We start from the raw sequence: 26,138 nt of genomic DNA, 5'->3' as shown, positions 1-26,138 counted from the left end.
CCAGTGAGAGGGTGATAAATGGCTACGTAGCTCTTTGAATTAATAAATTGTTCTTGTTTGCTTGTTTGTTTTTGTTTTTGTTTAATGGTACTGAGGATTGAACCCAGGGAGCACTGAGCTATATCCCCAGACCCTGTACTTTTTTAAATTTTATTTGAAAAAATAAAATAAAATAAAATTTTATTTGAGACAGGGTCTTGCTAAGTTGCCCAGGCTGCCCCAGTCTTCCAGGTAGCTGGGACTGTGGGCAAATGCCACCGTGCCTGGCAATAACTTGATTTTTATAGAGCTTCACATAGCTTCATAGCAGAGGAGCATTGATGGGGTGCTGGACACTTCCCCCTCACTGGCTCTCAGGTGGCATTCTCTCTCCTTAGAGCAAACTCCCGGGCTCCCCTCTGATTCTCATCGCCTCCTCAGGCCCCTCCAGCTCTGTGTTTCCCACCTCACGCCGCCACCGCTTCTGGCAGTCTCAGCTCTCCTGCTTAGGCAAGGTATGTGTGGGCCTTGAGGGAACCCTGGGAGGAGTCTGATGGGTGAGCTCAGGTGTGGACCAGCCTCCTCACCCTTTTTATTTGCATTTGAATGGTGCTTGTCCAGGTTTGCAGGGCTGGGTAGGTCAGAGAAGATGCGAGGCTCACCCCTGCTGGCTGTGTGCCCTTCTTTCCTCTAGGTCATCCCTGTGGCCACCCATCTGCTGAACAGCGGCATCGGGGTGGGTGTTCTGCAATGTCTGGAGCACATGATCGGGGCAGTGAGGAGCAAAGTGCTGGAGGTGAGGATACCCTGGTTAGTTTCCCTTCGGCACACCCAGCATTCTGGGTCTGGTCTGACCCCATCTGGGGCCTCCTGTCTTAACTGTGTTCTTTCTTCTCCCCAAAAGATTCACAGCCACTTCCCACACAAACCCGTTATCTTGATTGGCTGGAACACAGGAGCTTTGGTGGCCTGTCATGTAAGTAATTTCCTTCTTATTTGGAGGTCACTGCAGAATTGGAGGTTGTCTTAGGGTACAGAGCTACCATTGCTGCTGATCAGTACCAGGGAACCCTTTACTGTTGTATTTTAAACTGTGTGAGACAAGCTTTATTTTTATTTTTGAAAAAATAAAAATTTCATAACAAAATAAGGGAATAGCAATAGTTTATACATTGTGTATCATAATCTTAAAATCTTTAGTTTTTAAAATTCCTCATAGAAAATTGTAAGCAGAAACAAAAGCAGGGGAGTAAACTCTTGAACCTCTCACCCAGCTGTCCCAGTGATCAGCTCACAGCCAGACTTGTTTTACCCCTGGTCAGTCTCTTTCTCCCCTAGGTTCGGTTCTGTTCTGTTTGTTCTTTTCTGAAATGGGCTGTCACTATATAGTTTGGGCTGGCCTTGAACTCTTGATCCTCCTCCGTCAGCCTCCCAAGTGCTGGGATTGCAGTCATGCACCCAGTTTACCCCACAGGTTATTTTGAAGAAAGTTTGAAATGCCATATCATTCCATTTATCTGTGTACCCAAACATTAGTACCACTATTCTCCCACCTTATTAATAATTCCAGCAGACACAAATTAATAGCTCTGGAATTTGATGTTGTGTTCATGTTTGGTCCCTTTATAAGACCGGACTTGTTCTTTATTATCTTACCTTGTATCTGCTAGTTAATGTGTCCTTGACATGTCCAAAGGCTGATTCTTCTACCAAGGTATGATATCTAAAGTGATGGGAAAACATCTGCTCAAAATCCCTGTACACGCCCAGGGACAGCAGAACTCTGTCACCAACTGCTCTGAGGTGTCTGGGAGCGATCCCAAAGCGTAGCAGAGGGAGATTTTCTCCACTTAAAGGAGAATGGCAACATTTGTGTTCTCTTCTTTTTTTTGTGGTGCTGGGATTGAACCAAGGGTCTCTCTACCACTGAGCTGCCTCCCCAGCCCAGCACTGTGTATGTTCTCTTGATTTATTTTAGTACTGAGAGAAACAGAGCAGGACCACTCTAGTCTAGGGATCCATGGGGTGAAGTATTAAACCTTCCATCCTGTGGTTCAGTTGTCTGCATTGGTCCTTTCAACCCCCCAGCTGAAAGGCTGAGTAGTGGCCACTTGCGGGACAGGACACCTTGTGTTCCATGATCTTCTTGCTGCCTCCATGGCTGACTCCCCTGGGGTCAGGACAGGCAGAGGAGGTGGGACTGGCTGGTGGATCTCGACACGTCTGGATTTCAGGCAGGCTGATGTGCCGTTATTCACAGGTATCGGTGATGGACTATGTCACGGCTGTCGTCTGCCTTGGGTTTCCTCTCCTTACAGTGGATGGCCCTCGAGGGGTAAGAGTGAGGTGAAGCTGAGTGCTGAGCTGAGGACAGCGGAAGCGGGGGGACAGTGCCCTGGCTGGGGTCAGCACTCTGTGAGGGTGAGCTGGCCAAACCTAAAACCTGACCCTGTCTCAGGATGTGGATGATCCCCTCTTGGACATGAAGACTCCAGTCCTCTTTGTCATTGGTCAGAACTCCCTGCAGTGTCATCCTGAAGCCATGGAGGACTTCCGGGAAAAGCTTCGAGCAGAGAACAGCTTGGTGGTAGTTGGGGGAGCCGACGATAACCTCAGGTGGGCAGTCCCCAGAGCAGCACGGGGCAGCAGTGTTAGAAGAGCGCCTGGAGGGCCAATGTAAACTACACCATCTGGTGCAGTTAAGAGTGGGCATTAAAATTTTTAAAAATTTTAATTTCAGATTTATAAAAGGTGGTGAAATTAGGTAGAAAGAATCCCATATACCCTTCACCTAGATTTCCTAAGTGTTGACATCTCGTATAACCAAAGTATAATTCCCAGAACAGAAGATTAACAATGCTGTGACAGCATCATCTCATCTACAGACTCAGATTCCAGTCGTTGTCTCCATACTGCCCTTTTTCTGACCCTGCTCTAACCCAGGATCACACATTGCACCTAGTTAACACGTATCCATAGATAGTCTCCTTTAACTTGATACAGTCCCGAAGTCTGTCTTTATCTCTTATGACCTTGACATTTTTGAAGACTACTGGCCAAGTGCTTTGTAGGCTGTCCTTCAGTTTAAGTTTGTGACACTTATTCTGATTACATCCAAGACATGCCTTTTTGGCCAGGAGTTCCTGGCAGTGTGCTGCTGTGTGCCTCCCATTGAGATACATTGCTGCTGAGCATGATGGTATACTTGACCACATGGTTAAGGGAGCTGCTGCCAGGTTCTCCACTGTGAAATTACTGTTTTTCTCTGTGTAATTAGTATCTATCTTGTGAGTGGAAGACACTTGGAGACTTTGTAAATATATTCTTTGTCTACTTTTACTGGGGCTGGCAATTTTAAAATGTTTCATTCCTTAGGATGAATGTGAACAAGGTGTCATTTGCATGATGCTCCTTTGAAATTTTTTGTTTTGTTTTGTTTTGTTTTTTGGTACTGGGGATTGAACTCGGGTCCCTTGGTGTTTTTTGGAGTGTGAATGCAGGGGGTGCTGTAGGAAGACAGCTTTGCTTGCTGAGGCAGCCACTCAGCTCATAATGCTGGGCGTGTGGGCCCGGAGAGGGGTTTTCATGAAATGAGCCAAAAATGAGGTTTCGACATTTATTTGGCCTCCTGTTTCTGTACGCTCAATCTTATAGATTAATTTTTGCTGTATGTTTAACTAGAGAGTTTAAAGCAAGTACTTGCTCCTGTCTTTCTAATTTGCTCTGCAGATGTTTTGGAGAAATCTTCCTTACTTTGGTTATTCACCAGCTTCTTGTTGAATTTAATGTCTAGTGTTTTGTTCTCACTGCTGTGTTTTCATGTAAACACATTGTTTTTCTTAGTAATTCAGGCATTCTTATCTGTAAGAGAAGGGTATGTGTTGCCCTGAGGGAGTCTGGGAGATAGGCATGCTGCTGTCATGTTGCAAGGCTGGTTAGGAGATATATTTGTGTGCTACGAGAGAAGAGCATTGGACAGAACTGGGAGACCTCAGTTAGTCTTGACCTCTTTGCTTAGAAGCTTGGATAAATTGCTTAACTCAGGCAACTCTGTGTGCTAATCTGAAAAATACCAGACATCTTTTTTTTGAGATGGGGTCTCCCTTTGTAGTGCAGGCTGGCCTTGAACTCACTATATAGCCTAGACTGACCTCAAACTCAGTGTCAGAGTGATCTTCCTGCCTCACCCTCCAGAGTGCTGGGACTGCAGATGTGTGCCACCACGCCCAGCATGACCAGATATTTTATACAAGATTGGGAACCAACAGCCAGTCAGTTGGGGATCAGAATTCAGAGATTCAGTAATGTTGTCCCCCACCTGTAACGTGGAGACCTGGTCTTTCTTTTCCAAGACCCCCAGTCAGAAGCCAGAGTTTTCAGGCTTTTAAAGAGGGGAATGTAACTGTTTGTGGTCATTTTTTTGTATCCCTTTAAAACAAACCTGTGAGCCTTGATGTCTCCTCTTTCTCCTAGCCCAGTAACCTTGGAGTGGGTGGGAGGCTGTGTTGGGGGAACTCTCAGTGAGGACCTAGCAGTTCATATGGACTTTACCTGTTAAACCAGGGGTATGGGACTTCTCGAGTGGACAGTCTCTGACACTGTGGTTGTTGTTTTGGGTTTTTGTTTTTTTCAGACAAGGTCTCGCCCTGTAGTTCAGGTTGGTTTTGAAGTCACTATATAGCCCAGGCTGGCTTCATGCTTATGGGGGTCCTCTTGCCTCAGCCTCCCAAGTGCTGGGATTACAGGCCTGTGCCAGCACGCCTAGCTGTACAGGCTGCTTTGTTTAATCCCTACAACTCCCTGAATAAGGTGTTATGCTTCTGCTTTTTGCAGATGTGAAAATAGACTCCGAAAGTTTACATCACCTGCCTGAGGCTAACGTAGCCTTCCTCCCCAAGCCTCAGGCCTAGAAAGCAACACAAAAGATAAATCTGTTCTTACTTCCACAGGATGCTATGGTTTGTTATATTGAAAAAAATAAACATTTTCTCCTTTTGTCTCTTAGAATAAGCAAAGCAAAAAAGAAATCAGAAGGGTTAACTCAAAGCATGGTGGACAGATGTATTCAGGTACATCATCATCTTGTGTCTTTCTCAGCTAGACTTTCCTTCCTCTGCCTTGTTGGCAGCAGCCTCAGTGGCTCTGGAGGCTGAGGGGGTATGCACTGGGCCTCTGGTGGCCTGAGTTATGAGCAAAGGAAGGGAAAAGAGGGAGAAAAGAAGCAAAGAGAGTGGTGAGCTGAGAAGGCAGAAAGGTCTGTGTTGGGGGAGCCCGGCACGTCCTCTCTGCAGCACCCCTTGAGGCCACCTCTGGCCAGAGCTAAATGGAGTCAACACTCTGAGCTTTTGGGTGCTTTCCTGTTCTCCAGAGGAGGCCTCAACAGCTTTGGCTCTTCTGACACTAGGACGAAATTGTGGACTTCCTGACTGGAGTGCTCACTCGAACCGAAGGCCACGTGGGTTCGGATCCTCGGGACCAGGATGCTGAAAAGAAGAAGAAGCCCCGTGATGTATCCCGAAGAGACCTGGCCTTTGAGGTCCCCGAGCGGGGCAGTCGGCCTGCTTCCCCTGCCACCAAGCTGCCCGCCTCACCCTCGGGCTCAGAGGTAAGGCAGGTTAGGAGGGGCTTTGGCCAGGGAATGAGGACCACATGTGGCTCCTTCGCTTCCCAGGGCCACCTGTGAGTTCCCATGAGGGAAGTGCTGGGGGACATGCTAATGATGGTGGCCCAAGTGACACTGGCTCATCTCTTGGCTTCACCCTCTACTCAGGATCTCTCCAGTGTGTCCAGCAGCCCCACCTCCAGTCCCAAGACCAAAGTGACCACAGTGACCTCAGCCCAGAAGTCCAGTCAGATTGGAAGCTCTCAGCTGCTAAAGAGACATATGCAGCGGACAGAAGCTGTGCTGACTCACAAACAAGCCCAAGGTACAGGCTTCCGGCCCGGCTGCTCCCATGGCTTCTACTTCTGCCGTCGGTGTTGTGCGGGAGTTGGGAAGTGTTTGATCTGCAGCTTTCTCCAGGGGATGTGAGAGACACCCTTTGCCACATTCCTGTCCAGGCAACGTTAAGTTGAAATGAATCCCAGGGGCTGTGCCTTGTGGGGCTTTATGGTCCCCAGTTAGAGCTTTCCTTGTTGTGTAGAGAAAGTTGGGTTTGTGAGCTGACTGCATGTGGACTGGCCTCAGCTCTTCTCTGACGCAGTGGGGAACTGCATCTTCATCTGCTCCAACTCTGCCAGCTTCGCCTGCAGTCAGGGAGCTCTCCAGGTCACACCTGCAGGGTGACAGACTTTACTCACCAGATTCTAGGACGGCTCACCCAGTGTTGGTGTCATGTCCTCCTTTTTTCTTTTTTTTTTTTTGGTACCAGGAATCAAACTCGGGTCCTTGCACTTTTTATTTTATTTTTTATTTTTTGGTACCAGGAATTGAACTCAGGTCCTTGTGCTGCACAGCAGGCGGTGAAATCACTGAGCTAAATCCCAGGCCCTAAAAGCCTTCTATTTTGTTTTGTTTGGCACCAGGGATCAAACTCGGGACCTTGCTTGCGCTTGTGAGGCAGGCAGCGGAATTGTGTCCTTTTTCCCTTGAAGAGTTAAGCTTCCCATGCTGGGACCACGATTCAAGTTGGCCAGGGTTGTCTGCACCTAGGTTTTAGATGAAGCTGGAAACACTTGCATGGTTGGAATTAGTTTGGAGCACTGCAAGTGCTCCACAAGGGCCTGTAGACAAGGGAGAGTCTGGTGGACTGAGCAAGCAGCAGTAATGGTGGTTCCCCCACACTGAGACCCAGTGCCTCCTAGGTGCCCATATGTGTGATGTGTCCAAGAGCACATATGTTTGAGATTCTTGGGAATAGTCCCTGAGAAGAGGCAGTAGTCCGAGCTGACTGTCAAGCAGAGTACGCTGAGGACAGAGGAGGCTGACCTTGCTTCCTTGGTGTGGCTTTTAGTGGAGCCAGCGGGTCAGAGCTTCTGCCCAGGCCTCTTGTGAGGTTGCTCAGAAGAGTGGTGCCAACAGAAGCAGATGTGTGAGTGGTGGTGAAGGCAGAGTCAAGGCCCTCATTGTGTGAGGGTGCCCTCTGACTTGGCTGTGCCCAAGTGGTGTCCAGAGCCTGAGACATTCGATGAGGACAGAGCAGCCATCTGCAGTCTCCTCAGCAGTGTGATAGTCAAGACCCGAGGAGTTCCAGAAGGCTGATGGCTGATGGCCTTAGTGGAGCTGGTGGCAGGCAAGGAACAGCACCTCACATAAACGGAGCACTGTCCATGGCACCTCAGCAGCGGCCCAGGAGGCGCGTATATTGTCCTTGGTGTATGGAGATTCCAGGGAGCTGCTTGCTCCGTGGCCATGTGACACCTCAGAAAGAGCCCTGCTGACCATTTCCATCTTTTTCTCACTCTCTCTCTTGTGCTCCTTTCTCTGGCTGGCTGTGATTCTGTAATTCTTTCTGATTCATTCCAGCACAGTTCGCTGCTTTTCTGAAACAAAACATGCTGGTGAGGAAAGCTCTTCCTCCTGGCACCTCCTGTCTCGTTGGTGAGTATTGCTCTTTTTCTCGCCTGCTTGTCCTCCACTTTCTGCTCCTCTCCCCACCTCTCCTCCTCTGCCTGTTTGGTCCTCCTGTCCCTTCTCTCTCCCTTCTTCTGTTTCCTGATTGTTTTGGCAGCTCCCTTTGCTCACAAGCTCGGTGGTCTCTGCTCTTGCCCCATTCTTTTTGCTTGCTTCTTGTAGTGTTTTGCTTTTTCTCTCTCTTGCTGTGGTTCTCAGCTCTGCTTCTCCTTCGTGTGCCCATTGCCTATGAGCCTGAGTTTCCTTGTCTGTCATCTCCTGCTCTGTTCTGTTTCCATCCACACCAGTATTGTCTGTGCTTGGAGAGCCAGCCTGCTTCTCTGTATGAAACCTGTCACTCCTTTCCCTGCTGCCTGCCTTTTTCCTCTGGTTGCAGCCAGTGCACCTGTCCCAGGAGTAGTCCCTCAGCTGGTGACACCTGCACTGTGGCCCCAGGCCAGGAGCCCCTCCGTCCGCCCTACCCCACCTCCCAGCCTTGCAGTGCCTGTGCTAAGAGGGGTGGTGACTCTGGCTCTAGAGGAGGGAACATCTAAGGTAGCCTAAAGAACAACTGGAGTCCCGCATGCATGGCCGTGTGCATAATGAGTCCATTGGAGTCAGTGGAGGGAGAAGCCCAAGCACACATAGCCCTGGGCGAATGACCTGGGCCGCTGCTACGTTGTTACTGTGAGCCGTCATGAAGTCCTGGTGCCCGTCCTCATTGCCTCCATTTGTCACGCAGGCCTTCAGCCTTGGGCTCTTAGGGCATGGAATTCCTGAGAGCCCTATGCAAAGTCCCTGTGTGACCCTGGGTGGCCTGTTCCTCTGGGGTGCTTTGTGCAGTGTTCACTCCCACCAGCTGTGGGAAGATGTGGGGAGGGCTTTCGACAGGAAGGCAGTTGCATTCTGAGTCCAGGAGGACTGTGGTGAGCCTTTAGTCTGTGTTGTTGCCTCTGCTGGCCAGGATCAGTGTGTCTTCTGTCCTGTTTCCACCACACAAGGCCCTTTCCTTGTGATTCTAGGTCAGGGTGATGGATGGAGTGGTGCCATTGGAGAAGGGTGAGGTGGGGTCACCACAGTGGGGCCCAAGCTGGGCCAGTGTGCCCATGTGTCTCCTCATGCCATCCTCTGGAGCATCGTGTTTGCCTGTGCAGGATCTCATGTGTGCCCCGTCTCTTAGTTCCCATTTCTTCAGAGCCAGCGGAAGAGGTGGAGAAGGAGGAGCTAAGGGTCCAGCTGAAGCGGCACCACCCCTCCAGCCCTCTTCACAGCAGCAAGGCCTCCAAGCGGCCCAAGATCAAAGTGTCCCTCATCTCACAAGGGGATGTGGCCGGAGGGGCTCCAGAAGGTGAGTCTTGTGGCTGTTGAGGAGAAGCAGCCTGGGTCTCCAGAAACAGCACTGCCTTCAGAGGCGCCTCTGTTCAGTGCAAGAGACTCGAGGGGGCACATGGCAGCCACCTCAAGGGAACAGAGCCAGAGTACGAGAGGTGCTGAGGGCCACTTAGCACCCTGTACTGCATTTTGTTCTTTTCAGTTTCAATGAAAGACAAGATGCTCTAGGAAGCTTCAAAAATGGGAGGGGGAGGTGACCCCAGCTGCCTCTACTGTTAACACAGCTGTTCTTTCTCCATTCTCTAGGTTCCGTCCCTAATACGGTACCTTATGCTTAGCCTGGGTTGTGGAACTTGGAAAGGTAGGGGCCAAGCAGGACTCCTGTGACCTTGGGTTTCTGTTTTGCAGCTGCGGGAGGGAAGCCCATCACCATGACGCTTGGGCAGGCATCCTCGGGGACCAGGGAGCTCACCGGGCTTCTCACCACAGCCAAGTGAGTCAGCCACTTGGGCTATCTGGTCCCTGCTTTCCCTTCAGCCCTTTCTGGCACTTTAGTGCTTCAGGAAGATGGTGGATTCCGGATTCTTCAGTCAAGGGAACGTGACTTCTCTCTAACTGAGACCTTTGTCTTTGATTTGGGTCCCCTGAGCGTTCACTGTTAGGTAGAGATTGCAGTGTCGTGCTGTAAGAGCTAAGTTCTTCAGGCCTGACTTTTAGAACCAGAGGCCAGCTTCAGGAGTGGGTCAGAGAAACTGTGTCCAGGGCTAAGATCCTCGCCAAGCCTGTAGCAGTCCTCCCTGTGTTCCTGGTGTCTGCTGCATGCTGATCTTGGGTGACAGCTCCTGTCTGTCTCCAGGTCGAATGCTTCTGAAGGAGGAGTCACGGCTAGCCCCACCCCTGCAGGGGTCTCCAGCAGCACCTCGCCCAGTGCCCTGCACACACTCCAGAGCCGCTTGGTGGCCACATCTCCTGGCAGCTCCCTCCCAGGTATCTTGTCCCACAGTGTTCCCCAGCACAGTCGTCTTGGTCTGCTGCTGGAAGGTATAGCTCGTTCCTCATGGTGGTCAATGGTCGTAGAGACTGTCAGGAAGGCAGAGGAAGGAATCTTTTAACCTTAATATCTCTAAGGAACAAATGTTCCTGTGTGCAGGGGCTGTGTCCTCTCCTGTAAGGGCTGGGCATAGTGTTGGTGATGTCACTCGATACTGAGCACTTGCCTTGTAGGTGCCAGGCCCTGGTTCCATCTCCAGCATGGAGATGGGGTTAGGGGAATATGGGTAAGGGTGAGAAATAGCTGGCGGGAGATGTATGTTTGAGCTTGTATTTGAGGGTTTTAAACATCTCTGACTGAACACAACTGGAAACAATGCTGTACTGGTTGTTAGCAAAACGAGCTGCTTTTCTGTGTGTTCTGTCCCTCATTTTCTCAGACCCCACCCTGCACAGAGAGCTGGTCTCCTCTGCCCACACAGCTGGCACTGCAGAACTCCCCCTCCTTCAAAACTCGGTGCAAGTGAAGTTAAGTCAGATGTCTAGAGGTTGTTGGCCTTAAAAAACCCTTCCTCTTTGCTTGGAATAAAAGGAATTTAGATTTCTGAGGTGTAATTCAGGTACTCCTGGGTTTTCTTAGCACTGTCCAGAATGTGAGGCTGATGTTTCGGACCAGGCTGAGCTGTGTAGAGCAAATTCAAGGTTGCATCTGCGTGTTCCCATCTGTGGCAGCCCGTGTCGTGCTGCCAGTGACCTTCCTGAGGGCAGGGAGTGTCCAAGGGCAACCTGGAGTCTAGGGCTGGTGCAGCTGGACCACGTGGCCACCCTGGGGGCCCTGTGCGCAATTGCTGATGTCCATCATGTCCTCTCCTAGGGGCCGCTTCAGCTAGCAGCCTCCTCCAAGGCCTCAGCTTCAGCCTGCAGGATATCAGCGGCAAGAGTTCCGGCCTCCCCACAACCCCCTCCTCAGGGCTGGCTGCACAGGTGGGCTCCTGATTCTGCAGCACAGTTGGTTTTGGTAGGGAGGTGGGCCTGGAGTCAATAGGTCAAGGACAGCCAGCCAGGAGCTCCCAGTGGGGAAGCCCCATCAATTACTGTGTGGCCAAGGGCAGGTTTCTTGGCCTCTCCGTCCTGTTCGCTTGTTGGTAAAATGAGGTCATTGTAGTAACTCCGTCAAAGTTGTAAGGATCAAAGATGATGTACGCCAAGAGCCTGGCAGAAGACCTGGTCCGTGGTGGACACTCAGTGCATGTCAGCCTCTAGCAGTGTGCTTCAGGCACTCCACGCTTGGACACTGCTGCTGGGTGGCAGCTTCTGACTGCTTCGGCTTGTGTGTCCCACAGGCCACCAGTGTGAAGCTGCCCACCCCCATGCAGAACCTGAGTGCCATCAGCACGGGTGCCAGCACCCTTGTCCGTACCATTCCAGTGGCCACCACTCTCTCCTCCTTGGGCACCACCCCTGGTGGGAAGCCCACGGCCATCCACCAGCTGCTGACCAATGGGGGCCTTGCTAAGTTGGCAAGCAGCCTCCCTAGCCTGGCTCAGATCTCTAACCAAGCCTCAGGTGAGTCTGGAGAGAATGTGGGGACTCCAGATTAGGCATTCCCCCTCAATCTCCCATTTTGTGTGAGTGAGGTCTGAACCCAACCTCACAGGTCCTGGGATCACCCTCAGGTTCAGCTGTGGGGACTCAGCCCCCAGAGAGGCCGCAGGGGCACAGGCTGTGTCCTGATGCCTTTTGGGGTTGCTGATGGTGTGCTAACTGGGTGCCCAGCTGGGAGGAGGCCGAGGGTTGTGTCTCATGAGGAAGACTCTCCCAGGGGGGAAGGTGGAGGCCATGCCCAAATCCATGCCCCCATCTCCCTCTCTCCCCATTCTCTCTGTCTCTCAGGCCTGAAGGTCCCAACCACCATAACTCTGACTCTTCGTGGCCAGCCGAGCAGGATCACCACCTTGAGTCCCATGGGTTCAGGGGCTGCGGGGCCCGAAGAGCCCATGTCCCAGACGCTGGCCTCCAGCTCACAGGTGAGTGGCCTGGAGACCAGGGGAGCCTGGGCAGCCAGTGGCTGACTGGAGGAGCTGGCCTACACCGCCACTGTCAGCACATAGGTTCAGATCCACTCAGGGTTTGTACCTTTGGCACTCAAGCAAGTCAAGGGCCCGTTCAAGTCTCCTCCTCTGTGACACTCCCTAGTTGTCATGAGAATTAGATTTGGAAGTACTGGAGTGGGTGGTGGCAGCTGCAGCGTCTGGGTGCTTAACCCTTTCCCTTCTCCACCGCCCTGGGTCATCATTTGGCACTGAGGAGGGGCCGCTTAGCTCATTCTCTCTGCCTAATACCTTCCCAGGTCAGTGTTGGTTGCTGTCTTTCTAGGGCACAGCTCCGTCTTTATACCCTTCCCAGTAAATCCCCATCACATCCTCTTACCTAATCTGATTTCCATGGTGATTTGTCATTGTGCACAGGTTTAGTTTTGTATTTTGTAGGTAGGGTCTCACTATGTAGCCAGGCCAGTCTTCACCTCCTGACCCTCTTGCCTCAGGCTCTGATGCTGGAATTACAGGCATGTGCCTCCACCCCTAGCTCTACTATGTCCTTTTCAAGTAAAATGTTTCTCATTTTTAAAAAGTTCCAGCCCAATGGAGGGGAGTGTGCTTTTCTACAGGATGTGTGGTGCAGAGTTCTGTTCCCTCCAGGCCAGCCTGCCCAAGTCCCACTGGCAGGTGACAGTTCTGAGCCACTCCACAGGCCCTTTGTTTCATATGCTTTAGGGGAAAATGCTGAAATTGATGCCTGACATTTGTTGGGGTCATAGTGGCATCTTTTTGCAGAGGGCTGGAAGTGTTTTTATTTTACTCATTATTTTTTAAACTGCAAAAGCAGTTGCTTTAAATTATTCAATCACTGCAGAAATAATTTAAAATGAAAAATTTCCACCATGCTATTCCCAGAGATGGTACCCATTGTAATAGTTGATATGGGTACTTGCAGATTTTTCTTCCTCTACACAGTACATAATTTGTTTTAGACAGGAAATGGTTCACAAGGTATGGTTTATTTTGTAACTAACCTTTGTTCATAAGTCATGCTTGTGACATGCCTTTCTGTTGTTGACATGGAGCCCTGACTGTCTTTTCAGAGGCAGGCTAGTGTTTCACTGCATGGATTTATGAAAACATGTCTCACCCTTCCTCCTGTGATATAGCAGTTGGGATGTTTTGTGTTTTGGTACAGTGAACACCTTTTCTTGTGATTCTTGTAACCTTCTGGAAGCTGTTCTCTAAGCTAGAGAGTAAGTGGAGGGTTTGTGCCTTGAACTTGGCCCAGCTGCTGGCTAACTGCCCTTTTAAGTGTTTGGTAATCTTCAGTTCTACCCACAGTAATGAGAATGTCTTCTATAATGTGCATTTTTCCTGATTACTTTTAATATCATATGTCTTTGATGAATTGCTTTTTTTTTTTTTTTAAGGTTTTTGAGACAGGATCTCACTGTATAGTCTAGGCTGGTCTTGAACTCACTGTGTTGCCCAGGCTGGCCTCAAACTCATGGCTGTCCTCCTGCCTCAGCCTCCCAAGTGCTGGGATTACAGGCATGTGCCACCACTCTCAGCTGCCTGTCATATTCCTTATTTGATATGTAGTGGTTTCTATTTCTGGATCTTCTGTTCTTTGCACATTTAAAGTTTTTATATACTAAAGTGAAATGGGTAGTGACTTATTTTTTCTCATACTGTAATGCAGTTCAGCAGTATAGAAATGCTGCTTTCCTTGGTGGTTTGGTGGAAGTGACCTCCAAGGCCATTTGGGTCTGTTTTAGGCCATCTCCTCCTTTGCCAATGCCACATTGATGCACAGCTAGAACCCACGTCCCTGCTGGTACCTCTTCCTCAGTGGTGGGTGGTCTTCTGCAGCCTGCTGGGTCTGGGCGACTGGGCTTGGGAGTGACAGAAGAGAGGCGAGCCTTGTCTCCCAGGAATAAATCAAAGCACAGGATAAAGATCAAGTTTTGGTCTTCTGCCTGATGGTGCTGAGCCTGGGTTTGTTTGCCTGTGGGTAAAATGGACGTATGACTGTGGGAGGAGGGTTGGTGGTGGGCCTCTTCCTGCAGGCAAGGGTGTTACTCCTAAGGCTTCAGCAATCACTCAGTGTGTACACTGGAGACAGTGGTATTGAGGGAGAGGCACTGAATGGTGGAGTGGGCCATCCTTTTCTGGCTAGTTGTGACCTGTACAATCACTTGACCTCTCTGGACTTTGGTTTTCTTATGCAGTTCAGTGGCTTAAATCAGTGACTCTTGTGGTTGGTGGGATTAGATATCTCCTCAGGCTTTGGAAACAAATGTTTGAAGACTGAAAAGCCACCCATTTTTGGCATGTATGTGACAGTTGGAAATAAGGAATTGTTAATCTTTTAATGTGTGATAATGGTATTGCATTTAAGTTTTAATAAACAATCTTTTTTTACTTTGGAGTTACCTACTTGCTATATTTCTCCATGGAATGAACTTGAAAAGGATTATAAGCTAGCTGTAGTGGCATATCCTTGGAATCCCAGCTACTTAAGAGGCTGAGGCAGGAGAATCACAAACTAGAGGCCATCATGGGCAGCTTAGTGAAACCTTGTCTCAAAAAATAAAAGGGCTGAGGATGTAGCTCAGTGGTAGAGTGCCCTTGGGTTTGATCCCCGGTACCAAAAAGAAAAGGGCCAGGGATTTAGCTCAGTGGTGCCTCACTTGCCTCACAAACGCAAGGTCCTGAGTTCCATCCCCGGTACTAGAAAAAAAAAGTAAATAGGACCAAAAAGAAAAGAAGAAGGAAGAAATTTTAAAAAAAAGAAGGAAGATAGAAAACACCAGCTAGACTTCTGTAACGTCTGTGAAAAGACCAATTGGTTTCTGGCACTGATTAGTATGAATTCCGACTTTCCATAATGGGATTGGACCATTGTATGTACTTATAGCTGACAGTCTGTGGGTGGAAGAGGAGGAAAGCTGTGCCTGGCCTCAGAGTCCTGAGAAGCCATGAGTCCTTGCTTGCTCACGGTCCCAGGCACTCCTCTCTGTCCTCCTGGCCACACCTGACCTTGGCATGTGGGAAGACAGCCCCTCGAGCTGTGCCCCATGACAGTGGCTGCTCCCCCTCCAGCCTTGCCGCAGCCCCTGGGCACACGGGCTCATGTGAGCTCAGACCCTCAGACCCACTCTTTTTTTTTTTTTTTTTGGTACCAGGGATTGAACTCGGGACCTTGTGATTACAAGGTAGGCGGCAGAGCCACTGAGCTAAATCCCCGGCCCTCAGACCCACTCTTAACCACACTGTGGCAGCTGCCATGGGAGGGGGACCGTGAAGTTTTTGATTTATCAGCCCTTCTTTCCTCCCTTCCGATCCATCCCTCTTCCTCCCTTTACTGGATCCTCTGAATTTCCCAGGTGTAAAATGCAGAGAAGTGGTAGAAGACTTAGTGGGCAGTTGCCCCTATCTATCTACTTCCTTCTTTCTAAACTGGAGAGCTTCAGAGCTCTGCATGGTTTTTGTTTAATTTACTAGTTTTTGCAGGCTGTGGATTGAATCCAGGGCCTTGTGTGTGCTGGACAAGTGCTGTATCCCTGAGTCACACCCCTGGTCCCAAGGCTCACCAATTTGTGGCATTCTCTGCACACCTGCAGAATGACCTAAGAAATGATGGCAGAACAGTTATGAAAATCTTCCCTTTATTCTGTCACTCTTCAGGACTCACTGGTCTCCTTTCTTCTGCTTTCCCTTCCTGTCCTCATTTGCGAGAGCTGGCCTTTGTAGCTGAGCACATAGTATATCCTAAGTGCTTTCTTTGTGGGGGCTGACTCACTTAATCTTCACAACCACCGTGGAAAGTAGGTGCTGTTGGCTGTGTCCCACTGGTGAGGAGAAGGAGGCTCACAGAGCCCAGGGGCTGCTTGTCCTGAGGCTGGGCCACCTCTGACCCCAGAGTCCATGTTCCTGTAGTCACACGGCTACCAGGAACATGTCCTGTGCATCTGCCTGCGTCCCTGTCAGGTCTGTCCTGTGAACATTCTCAGGATGGGGTGAAGGGTCAGAGGGTCAGGATGTGGGAGCCTGCAAAGCTCTGACCTTTGCTCATTACCTCTCCCACCACAGCGCCTGCCTCCTGCACCCTGAAGATGCCATGAGGTGTGTCCTCCTTACCAGGTGGTGATGGCTGCTTCACAGTGGCTGTGGGCACGTGTGCATCCTGCTGAGCTGTTGGAGTGTCTGAAGACTTCTTTATAGCAGTCGTTTTGCCTCTCTGCCAGCTGTCTTCAGGGTCAGGCCTCTGGGTCTCAAGCTACCATGTGGCAGTGACATGGCACCGGCAAGGGGGCAAGGAAAGCAGTACCCTCCAGCATCTGCACTCTGGTTCCTGGAACACCCACCCTCCTCTTGGATCCAGCATCATGTACCAGAAGGCACTTCTTCCTCGCGATGATGTGGTTGACCTGAGTGCTTTTGGACTGCTCATGATATCTAATAAAGGACCCTCCTTTCTGCAGTCTGTCCTCCCTGTTCCCACCTGGAGGAGAGGGTCACATGGTCTGGGGCTGCAGAGGATCGGGATCATCCTGGCCCACTGGCAGGTCAGAGAGCTGTTGTGGACATCTCTGTTGCTTCAAGTAGCCAAGGACACTTTTTAAGAAACTGTACCATGTACAGAGTAGCCTGCTAGGAGTGCCCATATGGAGGCAAAGAAAACTGACACATCCTCTCTCTGCCCCTTGGCCACTCTAGGATGTGGGAAGCAGTGGTCCCCACGAGGTGAGAGCTGGCCCCTTCCTCTTTTCATCATGCTTTGGGCAGTTCCTGTACCTGGAGAGTCTGCAGGTCCAGAGGGGCTGAAGAGGAGGCATGAAGTGCCCTGTGGCACAGACAGTTTGAGCTTGGGGCTGTGCATCTGGCCCCTGAGGACCTGGTGATTAGCTAGAGATGAAAAACAGAATTTGCCAAGTCAGGGAAACCCCAACCTCTGACAGCCCTGTCTCCAGAGCAGGGTTAGGCGGGGCCAGCAGCTAAGGTAATATCTTGGCCCAGAAGCTTGGGCCATCAAGACAACCTTGGTCCTGGAGAACCTGAGCCTCAGGACGATGAAGACCGAGCTCCAGTGTTTCTGTTCACACTTCTCACTTCCTGCCTGGAGGTGGGGAGATTTATGGTGGCTGTTCTACTCTTGGTGCCAGCCTGAGCCTTTCGGGCCGTGGTCCTAGTGAAAGGCTCCCTGGGGATGGAGTGCTGAGGCCCTCCTGACCTCCTCACAGGGCGTGTGTGCAATGTGTTATGGGATTTGGATCCACACCTGTGCTCCAGATCGGGCTCCCTTCCCTTCCATACTTAGAATGTTTCCAGTCAGGGAATGAGGCACCTTGACTGTGACTGTTCAGTCCAGGGTCCCGACCCCCAGTGTGGTGTTCATCCAGACCAGGCCAGCTGTCAGTCCCACCAGAAGGAGCACACTGTGCTTGGTAGTCACAGACAAGGCAGTTTGGGGGGTGTATGTGGTGGGAGTGGAGAGGGTTCCCTAAACCCCCGGCCCTCTCCCTCATCTCCTGCTCTGATTCACACAGAATTAGGCTGTATTTTTGCATTAGCTGGTAGGTTATTTCAGAAGGCATCTAGGAAGATATGAAATTTAAGGAAGATATGAAATCTGAAAGGCATCCAGGGCTGGGCATTGACAGCTTTATAGGTAGAATCAAAACACAGCAAAAGAGCAGTAAGATGAGGCTCTGTGAAGCCCAGAGGACAGACGGAGGGCCCTGAACACGCTCACAACTGAGCAGCACAGCCTGGACCACCCCAGTGCTGCTCTTGAAGGACACTGGCCTGGGTGTACTGGGACCAGAGAGCCTCACCAGTCAACCTGCCTTTGTGCTGTCTTCCATGTGCTCTTTGGGTGACTGCTGACTTTAAAACTGGAGAGTGGGCTCAACACTGATCTTCGCTGAAGCAGAGCCAGCCTGTGGCGGAAGAGGTTGAAGTCTATAGTGTCACCTTCCCCAGGCCCCCTCCCAAGCCATACTTCCCACAGTGTCTGCCTGTCTCACAGCAGGCTTGGAGGCCACGACCTCAGAAGGTTTTGGCGAAAAACGTAGAAGGATCAAGAAGGCTTTAAATTCTTGGACAACAGAGGCATGTTGCTGCCCTGTAGATACCTTTGGGCTTCAGAGGAGGTCACTGCAAGGCCAAAGACCTGCCCTCAAGTGGTTCACCACCAGAACAGTCTTGGCTGGAGCTGACCTGCTGTGTTCTTACTTAGCAGAAACAATTAAAAACACCAAAACCAACCCTTTTTTTGTTTTCATTTGACTTCACATGTTTGTTGTTCTGGGTACCACCCAATGAGTGGGCCCAGAAAACAGTTAACAGTGTGATGCCAGTGGTGGTCTCACCAAGGTCAGGTGCTGTGAGGTGGGTACTGTGCTTTCCTTTTTACCTGAGAGGAAACAGGCACAGAGAAGTCACAGGCAGAGGCAGAGCAGTACTGGAACCCAGGTGGTCTGATGGCTGCACTGCTCTGCTCCGTGCTGGGGTCCTGAGATGGCGACCAGCAATGTGAGCCCAGGATAGGTGTCAGCTTGGCCTCAGTGTAACCCTTCTCACATTACCTCCCCCAGGCCACAAGCAATGGCTGCTGCTCCCATGGGGCTCTTGACCAGGACTGAGTCTGGGAGTCCTAAGTCCTTGGTCCTAGAAGACTCGTGTCCCTTTGCACGTTCTGTACCTGCACCCCTGCTCCCCAGTAAGTAAGACTTAGAAATGGGTGGGTAGATCCCAGCCTCCAGGCTAGTTGTAATCATGTACAGACATCCTCGTTTAATGACTTGAGTTCCTTTCCTGAGACTAGGTCGTTAATTGAATTGGTCACTAAATGAAGAATTGTATACAGTGTGTACGTTACAATATTCAGAACAAAAATGGTCAGGGAAACTCCAGGTTGATGATTTTGCTTTTATTTGCATGACTTCTATGCAGTACTGTGATGTAGAATAGAACAACCGAAATATCTAGTACTGTAATATATAGTACCATCAACAGAAATCAAAGCACTGTTCTGTAGAAGAAGCCACCACAAGGCCACACTGCTGCTCACATTCCTGCACTGTTAATCTGAATGTGGGTCATAAGTCCAAACCATCATTAACTAGGTTGGTCATTGAATGAGGAATGCCTGACTCCCCAAGCTTGGCATTGGCATCCTTTGGTGGAGGCTGGGGCTGTGGGAGGGAACCCTCCTTTAGTACTTCGCCTGCTCCTTCTCTGCACCCATCTTACCAGCTTTTGTGAGCAAGACAGCGAAGGCTTAGGTTGTATAAATGACAGCTGTCTTTTACTTCAGGAGGGCAGGAGCTGGGGCACAGAAACTTAAGATGCAACAAGCCTTTGTTGATCATTCGCAGTCAGCATAGCTGGAACAGGACATGATCTCAGGCGTTCTGTAGATTGGTGCCTCTGCCACGTGCCTTGTGTCTACTGACTCCGACCTGCAGGGTCCAGTTTTGATCCTGTTAGGACACACCAGCCAGAGTACTTTGGGGATGGCTGGTCTCTGTTCAGATTCAGAAGACAGCCTGATTGACTCGAACTCACTACAGGCCAGTTCTTGGCCTTCCCACCTGTTCAGTGGTAGTGTCCAGAGGAGGAGGTCACCTGGTTCCTGTTACCTTCCTAAGTGGTAAAGAGGCTATACACTTGTGTGGACGCACACACACATATCATGAATGACTACTGGATAAGACACCCTGCATACCCTCGCCAAGTCCCATACCTGCTGCATTATCTCAGAGAACTAGTACAGCATCAAAGACTGGCATTGATAACCCCGTGGCTACCACCAAGACGCAGAATGTTCCATCAGCACAGGGTCTCCCTTGTGCTACCCCTTGGTGGTCACTCCCATGCCCATGCTACCGTTCTGAACCTGCAGCAACTGCCCATCTCTGCTATGTCTCGGAATAGAAGAGTGCAGAAATAGAATTGTACAGTATGTGACCTTTTCAGGGTTTCTCCGCCCACATAATTCTCTTGATGTCCATCCAAGTTGTGTGCATCTGTAGTTCATTCTGTTTATTGCCGAGTGCTGTTCGGGATTACAGGCATGTGCCATCATGCCCAGCCCCGTTTCTGGTTTTGAGCTATTATGAAAAAAAAAAGCTGTTGTGAACTATTATATACAGATTTTTGTGTTTTCATTTCTCCACAACATATACTCAGGAGTGTAATTACTCCTATGGTAAGTTTTAGGTTTTGAGGAGTTTCGGATATTTTTGTTTTTGGTTCCCCCACACACACATACTGATGATCAAACTCAGGACCTTGTGCTTGCCAGGTAGGTGCAGCGCCACTGAGCTATATCCCCCCCGCCTCTTTTTTGAGACAGGGTCTCAATATGTAGTTCAGGCTGGCCTTGAACTCATTATGTAGCCCAAGCTGGCTTCAAACTTGTGGCAATTCTCCCTCAGCTTCCAGATTGCTGGGATTACAAGCATGCACCATCACACCTGGCAATTCTTATATATCTTTGATTTTTTGTCGTTATTTGATCACCAACTGTAACTGTGGAATTGTCTATGTCTCATTTCATTTCTTTCTTTCTTTTTTAGGGGTAGAGGAGTACTGGGACTCAAACTCAGGACGTTGTGCTTCCCAGGCAGGCACAGCGCTGCTGAGCTACCTCCCTGGCCCCCTCATTTCATTTCTATTAGCTTATGCTTCATGTATTTTGCATTTCTGTTATTTGGTATGTACACCTTTGAGAGTCCTGTGTCTTTTTGATGAGTCAAACTATCATTATATAATGTCCCTCTCTGTCCTGGGTAATTTTTTGCTCTGAAGTCTATTTTAGCTGATGTTAATATAGCTATCCTTGTTTGCTTTATTTTATGTCATGTTATTTATTTGTGCCTCAGGCCTTGTGCATTCTAACTGTATGCTTTACCAGTGGGCTATACACTGCCCCTCTTGCCTTCTTTTGATTAATGTTTATATGATATTTTTCCCATTCTCTTGCTTTCAGCCTACCTATGTCATTACATCAGAAGTGATTGTCTTGTAGACAGGCTGCATTTAGCATGTGATTTTTTTCTCTGCCAATCTCTTAATTCATGTTTTTAGACTTTTTCTATTATATGTAATTATAGATGTGTTAGGGCTTAAGTCTGCCATTTTAGTTTCTGTTCTCTGTTTTGTATTCTGTTTTCTTTTTCCTACCTGCATGGGTTATTGAACATTTTTTAAGAATAGAATAGTGCTTCTGCAGTGATTGCTATAAAGTATAGTTATATATACCTAACTTTACATGGTGGGTTGGTCTCCACATTCCCCTCTCCCACTTCTCATATGACTGTACACTTGCAGAACCTAATTAGCATTAAAGTCTTGCTTCAAGCTTAATTTTTAAAACTTGAGAAAGAAAATCTATTATAGTCAATTTTTTCCTTCATCTGAAAGTGTATTTCTCCTTAATTACTAAGGGATATTTTTTCTGGATATAAAATTCTGAATTGATCATTCTTACAACATTTTAAAAAAATATTTAGTTTTTTATGAGAAATTTGCCATCATTCAAATTGGTTTTCCCCTAGTAGGTAAGGCAATGTTTCTCTCTTTTTGCTTTTTTTTTTTTTTGGTACCAGGGATCGAACTCAGGACCTTACACTTGTGAGGCAGGCAGCGACACCACTGAGCTAAATCCCTGGCCCTTTTTGCTTTATTTTTTAACTTCAGTTTTCAGATTTGACTATGACCTGTCTTGGCATGGATTTCTTTAGTTTGTAGAATTCACTCAGCTTCTTGACTCTGTATGCTTATACCTTTCTGCCAGGTTTGGAGAATTTTCAGCAAATTCTTTCTTTTCAGCCCTACCCTCTTTTTCTTTCCTTTAGGACCAAACTGCCTGACCACTGGATCTTCAATACTGTCTTTAGATGTGGTCCTGCAGGCCATGTCCAGTCTGCCTTCTCTGCTCACATTGTATCATTCCTGTTCTGGAAGTCCATCGATTCTTCCTCTGTCTCCTCTAGTCTGCTATTGAGCTCATCCATTGGAATTACTCTTTTTCAATTCTAAAAGTTGTTTTTTTCTTTATAGATGCTTTCCTCTGCTGAGAATTTGTTTTCCATTTGTTCCCAGTGTATTCATAATTACTCCTTGAAGTACTGTTTATGATACTGCTTGAAAATCCTTATCAGACAGTTCTTATGTCTGGGTCCTTGGCATGCTGGCGTCTGTTCACTCTTTCTTGTTCAAGTTGAGATTTTCTTGGTTCTTGATATGTTCTCTAGTGGTTTTGAATGAAACCTGGATATTTGGAGTGTGGCTTCTGAAACTCAAGGTCTCACCCTTATCTTGTGTCTTCGTAGGCCTTGTTGACCTTGCCCTGGCCGGGGTGGAAGTCCAGGCTCCCCACTTCGATGCTGGTAGAGTGGGAAGGGCTCCTCCTTCCTTGGTGCATGTGAGAGTTTGGCTCCCCACCAGGTCCCCACTGGTGCCATCCCCTGCTGGGGATGGGATGGTCCCTTCTTGGTCACCCTCACCTGGCCTCACCTGCACTTCCTGTGAGTGCTGTGAAGAAGGGGAGGCATAGAGCCTGCTAGAGGGAAAGTCTTTTCCTTTTCTTTTTTTGGAGACAGGGCCTTGCTATGCAATTCAGACTGGCCTTGAACTCACTATGTAGCCCAGGTTGGCCTCAAACTTGCAGCAATCCTACTGCCTCAGCCTCCCAGTGGGCTCACTTTCACTAGGATGACAGCTGGCCCAGAGTCTCTCCTCCAGTGGTGCTGCTGCTGAGTAGGAAGCCACTGTACCAGCCTTGGGCAGGCAGTAGGGTGAGTTCTGTCCCATAGACTCCTACCTGGCAGCATGGCTGAGTGGAGGGGCTGTCCTACCATCTGCCTGGGCCAAGCTGCTCCATGATGGACTCCAGGGCAGGTGCGGTGAGTTCTATGTACCACTGGTGCATCGTTGAGGCCCCATGCCATGGGGGCTCTCTGGTCCTCCTGGTGCCTATCCTGAGAAGTGCATCTACTACTTCTCTGCCCCACCTCCTCACCTCCTCATCCGTGCAGCCCTAATCATGCATCTGTCCTGTCCATCTCACACTTGAAAGCCAGCCAGACCACCTGAAGTTCTGCCCAGTGGGAAGACTTCCATTTATCAGTCCTGCAGAGTCACCTCTGAGAGAAAGTTGCAGCCATCCCCCTTCTGTGAGGGACACTGCAGGGAGCCTGACTTGCAGATCGGGCCCACATGATTTCCTCCATGCAGCTGTTTATAAGGACACTCCGGGGCACAGATGATCCCTGAGGAGAGGAGGCAGAGCCAAGAGCACCTGTGTGGAGGGGGTCTCTGTACTTATGTCTTCCAGACCTGCTTAGTCCAGCCCCTTCTGTCTGCTGCACAGGTCTAACCTCCTGTCTAGGCAGGTCAAATAATTCTAAATCCATAATGAGCAGCCCAGCTCACATGGTCACTTGATGTCTCCTGGGTAAATGACCATTGTTCTCTAGAGGCCAGGGGAAAATCAGAATGTTTTCAGGTGGATCTGATTATCTGTAGAAGAGGATATTGGGCTGGGGATTTAGCTCAGTGGTGCCGCTGCCTGCCTTGAAAGCGCAAGGTCCTGAGTTTGAACCCTCGTACCAAAAAAAAAAGAAGAAGAGGGTGTGGCTTTACCCCAAACTCTGAAGCTCTGTACTGTGATTCTCCTAGTAGTGCTTGCCAAGGGCTCCTTGGAACAGCCTGTTCATCACAGACACTTGTGTGAGTGTTGGATGTCCTGGGTCCCAAGGCTCAACTGTAAGAACAGCTGTTCTTCAGCCTGGACTTGATGTAGACACTCTGTTGGTTTAGTCTTTCCTCAAAACTGATCATGTAACAAATGGGTTGAAGTAATGCACTCAGATTTGGTATATGTTGCCTCCAAATGCCAAAGAGTCCACCAAGAATTGTCCTTTTTTTAGGGGGTATAGCAGCATGTTTCACTGTGCAGCGGCTGTCTTAACCTGCTTCTCCCCATCAGATCTCTAGAAGCCTCACTAAGTGATTAGCTTTGGATTTTCATGGGGGCCATCTTCTCTGTGCACGCGTCTCTAGGATATCCAATCTGCTTACTGTTTTCTGCCCATCAGATCCAATCAGCATTATGTTGCCAGTTTAGCAGACCACTCTACTGTGGTCAGGATCTCTACCCTGTGTTAGGGCCGAGAGCAAGGGAGTTCATGTGGCCCTAAAGCTCCTGAACGTCTCCTGTTGGCTGCACGAGGCAGAAGCATATTTGGGTCCTTACCAATTGAAATAGGGGGAAAAATATTTTCTACATCAACAGCAGCATACCAGATGTCAAGGATGCACTTATTTGTTCCAGTAAATACTCTATGTCTCCACCAGCCGTTGCAGTTGGAGTTAGCACCTGATCACCCAAGATCCAGTCACATGACAGATGAGTTAATGAAGATGTGACAGGGATCACCACTCTTGTGCCTTTCTAGCCTTTGTTGTCAACATTAGTTTCTGTAAGTCCCCCTGGATGCACTATTGGTATTCAGGAGCTTCCCCTTAGCTTCCTAACATGGAGGGTTCAGCCACCCAGCTGCCATGAACATTGTGTTTATTCCATTGTTACATTGAGGGGCTGGGGGCTTAGCCACAAGGAGGGGTCTGGTCCACTGTAATTTAAAGTGGTGCTACAATTCCATCTGTTACTGGTCCTTCAGTAATACAGAAACAGGAAGCAGAAGCCACCTGGAAGTGACATAGAAGAAGTAAGTCCCTTCTCACCGCCCCAGCTTGCAGCCTCCTTTCTAGTGCCTGCTGTTAGCAGAGCCTCACTGAAAGGTACCCAGCAACACAGAGAAGAAAGTGGCCAAGTTCTAGCCCCAGTGCCCCAAACCCGAATAGACAGCACTGGTGTGGAGCAGACAGAGAGAGAAATATGTTGCAACAGCTGAATAACTGGCATATTTCTTGTTCCTTTATCCAAAAAGTTTTGTGTAGTTTTTAAAATAATGTTTGTTTTTGCTAACTCCACTGCTTTTGACCAGCAAGTGATAGGCATAGGAGGAATTCTAGATATAATTTAGTAGGAGCCCCAGGCTTCACTCCCTAGAACCACAAAAAGAAAAAAATTACATCAGTGAGTGACTCAGATCCAAAGGCCTCCATTCAGTCTTTGAGCACAGATTCTGTCTTCAGGGCATTGTAATCTTGTGCCCAACTCCCCTGCCCTGTCCCTAATTGAGAGCCTCATCTCATCATCCTGATGGCCCCTCCATCCTATATTCCACTCCCCACCCTCCAGTTAGCTGAGTACTTCCATTGTGTGGCCTGGTGTAATTTGCCCCCAAATCTGTGTTGGCCTTGCTTCCCACCACTGTGGAAGCGATCACATCTAGGCCTGGCTCTGTGATGGTGCCCGCTACACTGCATAGTGCTTTCCTCAGTGTATCCTCTGGCTGTCTTCTTCCATGACTGCCTTTCCCACTTCTCACTGCCTGACATTTCCTCTCTCCCTTTCCCTTTCCCTTCATTTCCTCCCTTGCCCAAAATGAAATTCCACAGCGTTTGTTGTTGCTGTTAAGAGAAGGAGTCTTGGTGTGCTGCCCAGGCTGGTCCCAAAGTCACTGGCTTCCATGGTCCTCCTGCCTCAGTCTCCTGAGTAGCTGGGACCATGGTGTGCAGCACCTCACCCAGCTCCAGAGTACTTTTTCATTCTGGAAGATGACAGTGTAGCTAACACTACACAGCATGATATACCTAGCCTTGTATTGTCGTTATTTATGTTCTTATATGATCACCTCCCTTGGCTGCAGGCTCCTGAGGAAAGGTAAGATTTGTAAATGTATCTCAGTAGTTGACATGGTGCCTCTCATCCTTGAGTGTATAAGTAATCCATCTCTCCTCTTATCTGTACTCTTCCCCTTTCTCTTACTGGATCTTTTGCCTTAGCCTAGAAAAGTGTTTACATTTCCCCTGTGTTGAAACCAAAACTAGGCTTCCTCTTCCACTTGGGATGTTGAAAACTGCCATGAAGACAAAATGCTCTTGATAATTAAGGAGAAGCCCTTAATTCATAGGCAGAACACCTACTAATGAGGATATCTCAGAGAAAAAGAAGGTGCTGTGGTTTAGATACAGATGTTCCCTAAAGTCCTGTACTCAGAGGTGGGGCTTTGGGAAGGTGACTGATCACAGGCTCTGTATTCATCAGTGGATTCGCCCACTGATGCCTCCATCTGAGCATGTTGTTAGGGGGTGGGTCC

At 49.1% G+C, this 26,138-nt stretch overlaps 1 protein-coding gene across 6 annotated transcripts in view; it reads left to right on the top strand.

Moving 5' to 3' along the window:
• Positions 1-18,167, top strand: part of Kansl3 (KAT8 regulatory NSL complex subunit 3) — a 39,691-nt gene extending 21,524 nt beyond the window's left edge. For 5 of the 6 annotated variants that reach the window (XM_004844368.4, XM_087203109.1, XM_087203116.1 and 2 more), the window contains 16 exons: positions 378-494; positions 674-775; positions 884-955; positions 2,240-2,314; positions 2,438-2,595; positions 4,985-5,048; positions 5,384-5,584; positions 5,750-5,906; positions 7,445-7,519; positions 8,712-8,879; positions 9,272-9,356; positions 9,720-9,850; positions 10,728-10,837; positions 11,197-11,419; positions 11,747-11,880; positions 15,991-18,167. In XM_004844368.4, coding sequence (XP_004844425.1) covers positions 378-494; positions 674-775; positions 884-955; positions 2,240-2,314; positions 2,438-2,595; positions 4,985-5,048; positions 5,384-5,584; positions 5,750-5,906; positions 7,445-7,519; positions 8,712-8,879; positions 9,272-9,356; positions 9,720-9,850; positions 10,728-10,837; positions 11,197-11,419; positions 11,747-11,880; positions 15,991-16,011 — 1,893 coding nt within the window. In that variant the 3' untranslated portion in view covers positions 16,012-18,167. The remainder of the gene's footprint in view (positions 1-377; positions 495-673; positions 776-883; positions 956-2,239; positions 2,315-2,437; positions 2,596-4,984; positions 5,049-5,383; positions 5,585-5,749; positions 5,907-7,444; positions 7,520-8,711; positions 8,880-9,271; positions 9,357-9,719; positions 9,851-10,727; positions 10,838-11,196; positions 11,420-11,746; positions 11,881-15,990) is intronic. The other variant, XM_013072119.3, reaches the window with a different exon arrangement.
• Positions 18,168-26,138: the final 7,971 nt, after the last annotated feature.

Source organism: Heterocephalus glaber, unplaced genomic scaffold (genome assembly GCF_053883595.1).
Source record: "Heterocephalus glaber isolate CG9 unplaced genomic scaffold, H.glaber_assembly_v1.0 deba00000470, whole genome shotgun sequence".
Classification (NCBI taxonomy): Eukaryota; Metazoa; Chordata; class Mammalia; order Rodentia; family Bathyergidae; genus Heterocephalus; species Heterocephalus glaber.
This window is presented reverse-complemented; position numbering and strand designations above follow the sequence as displayed.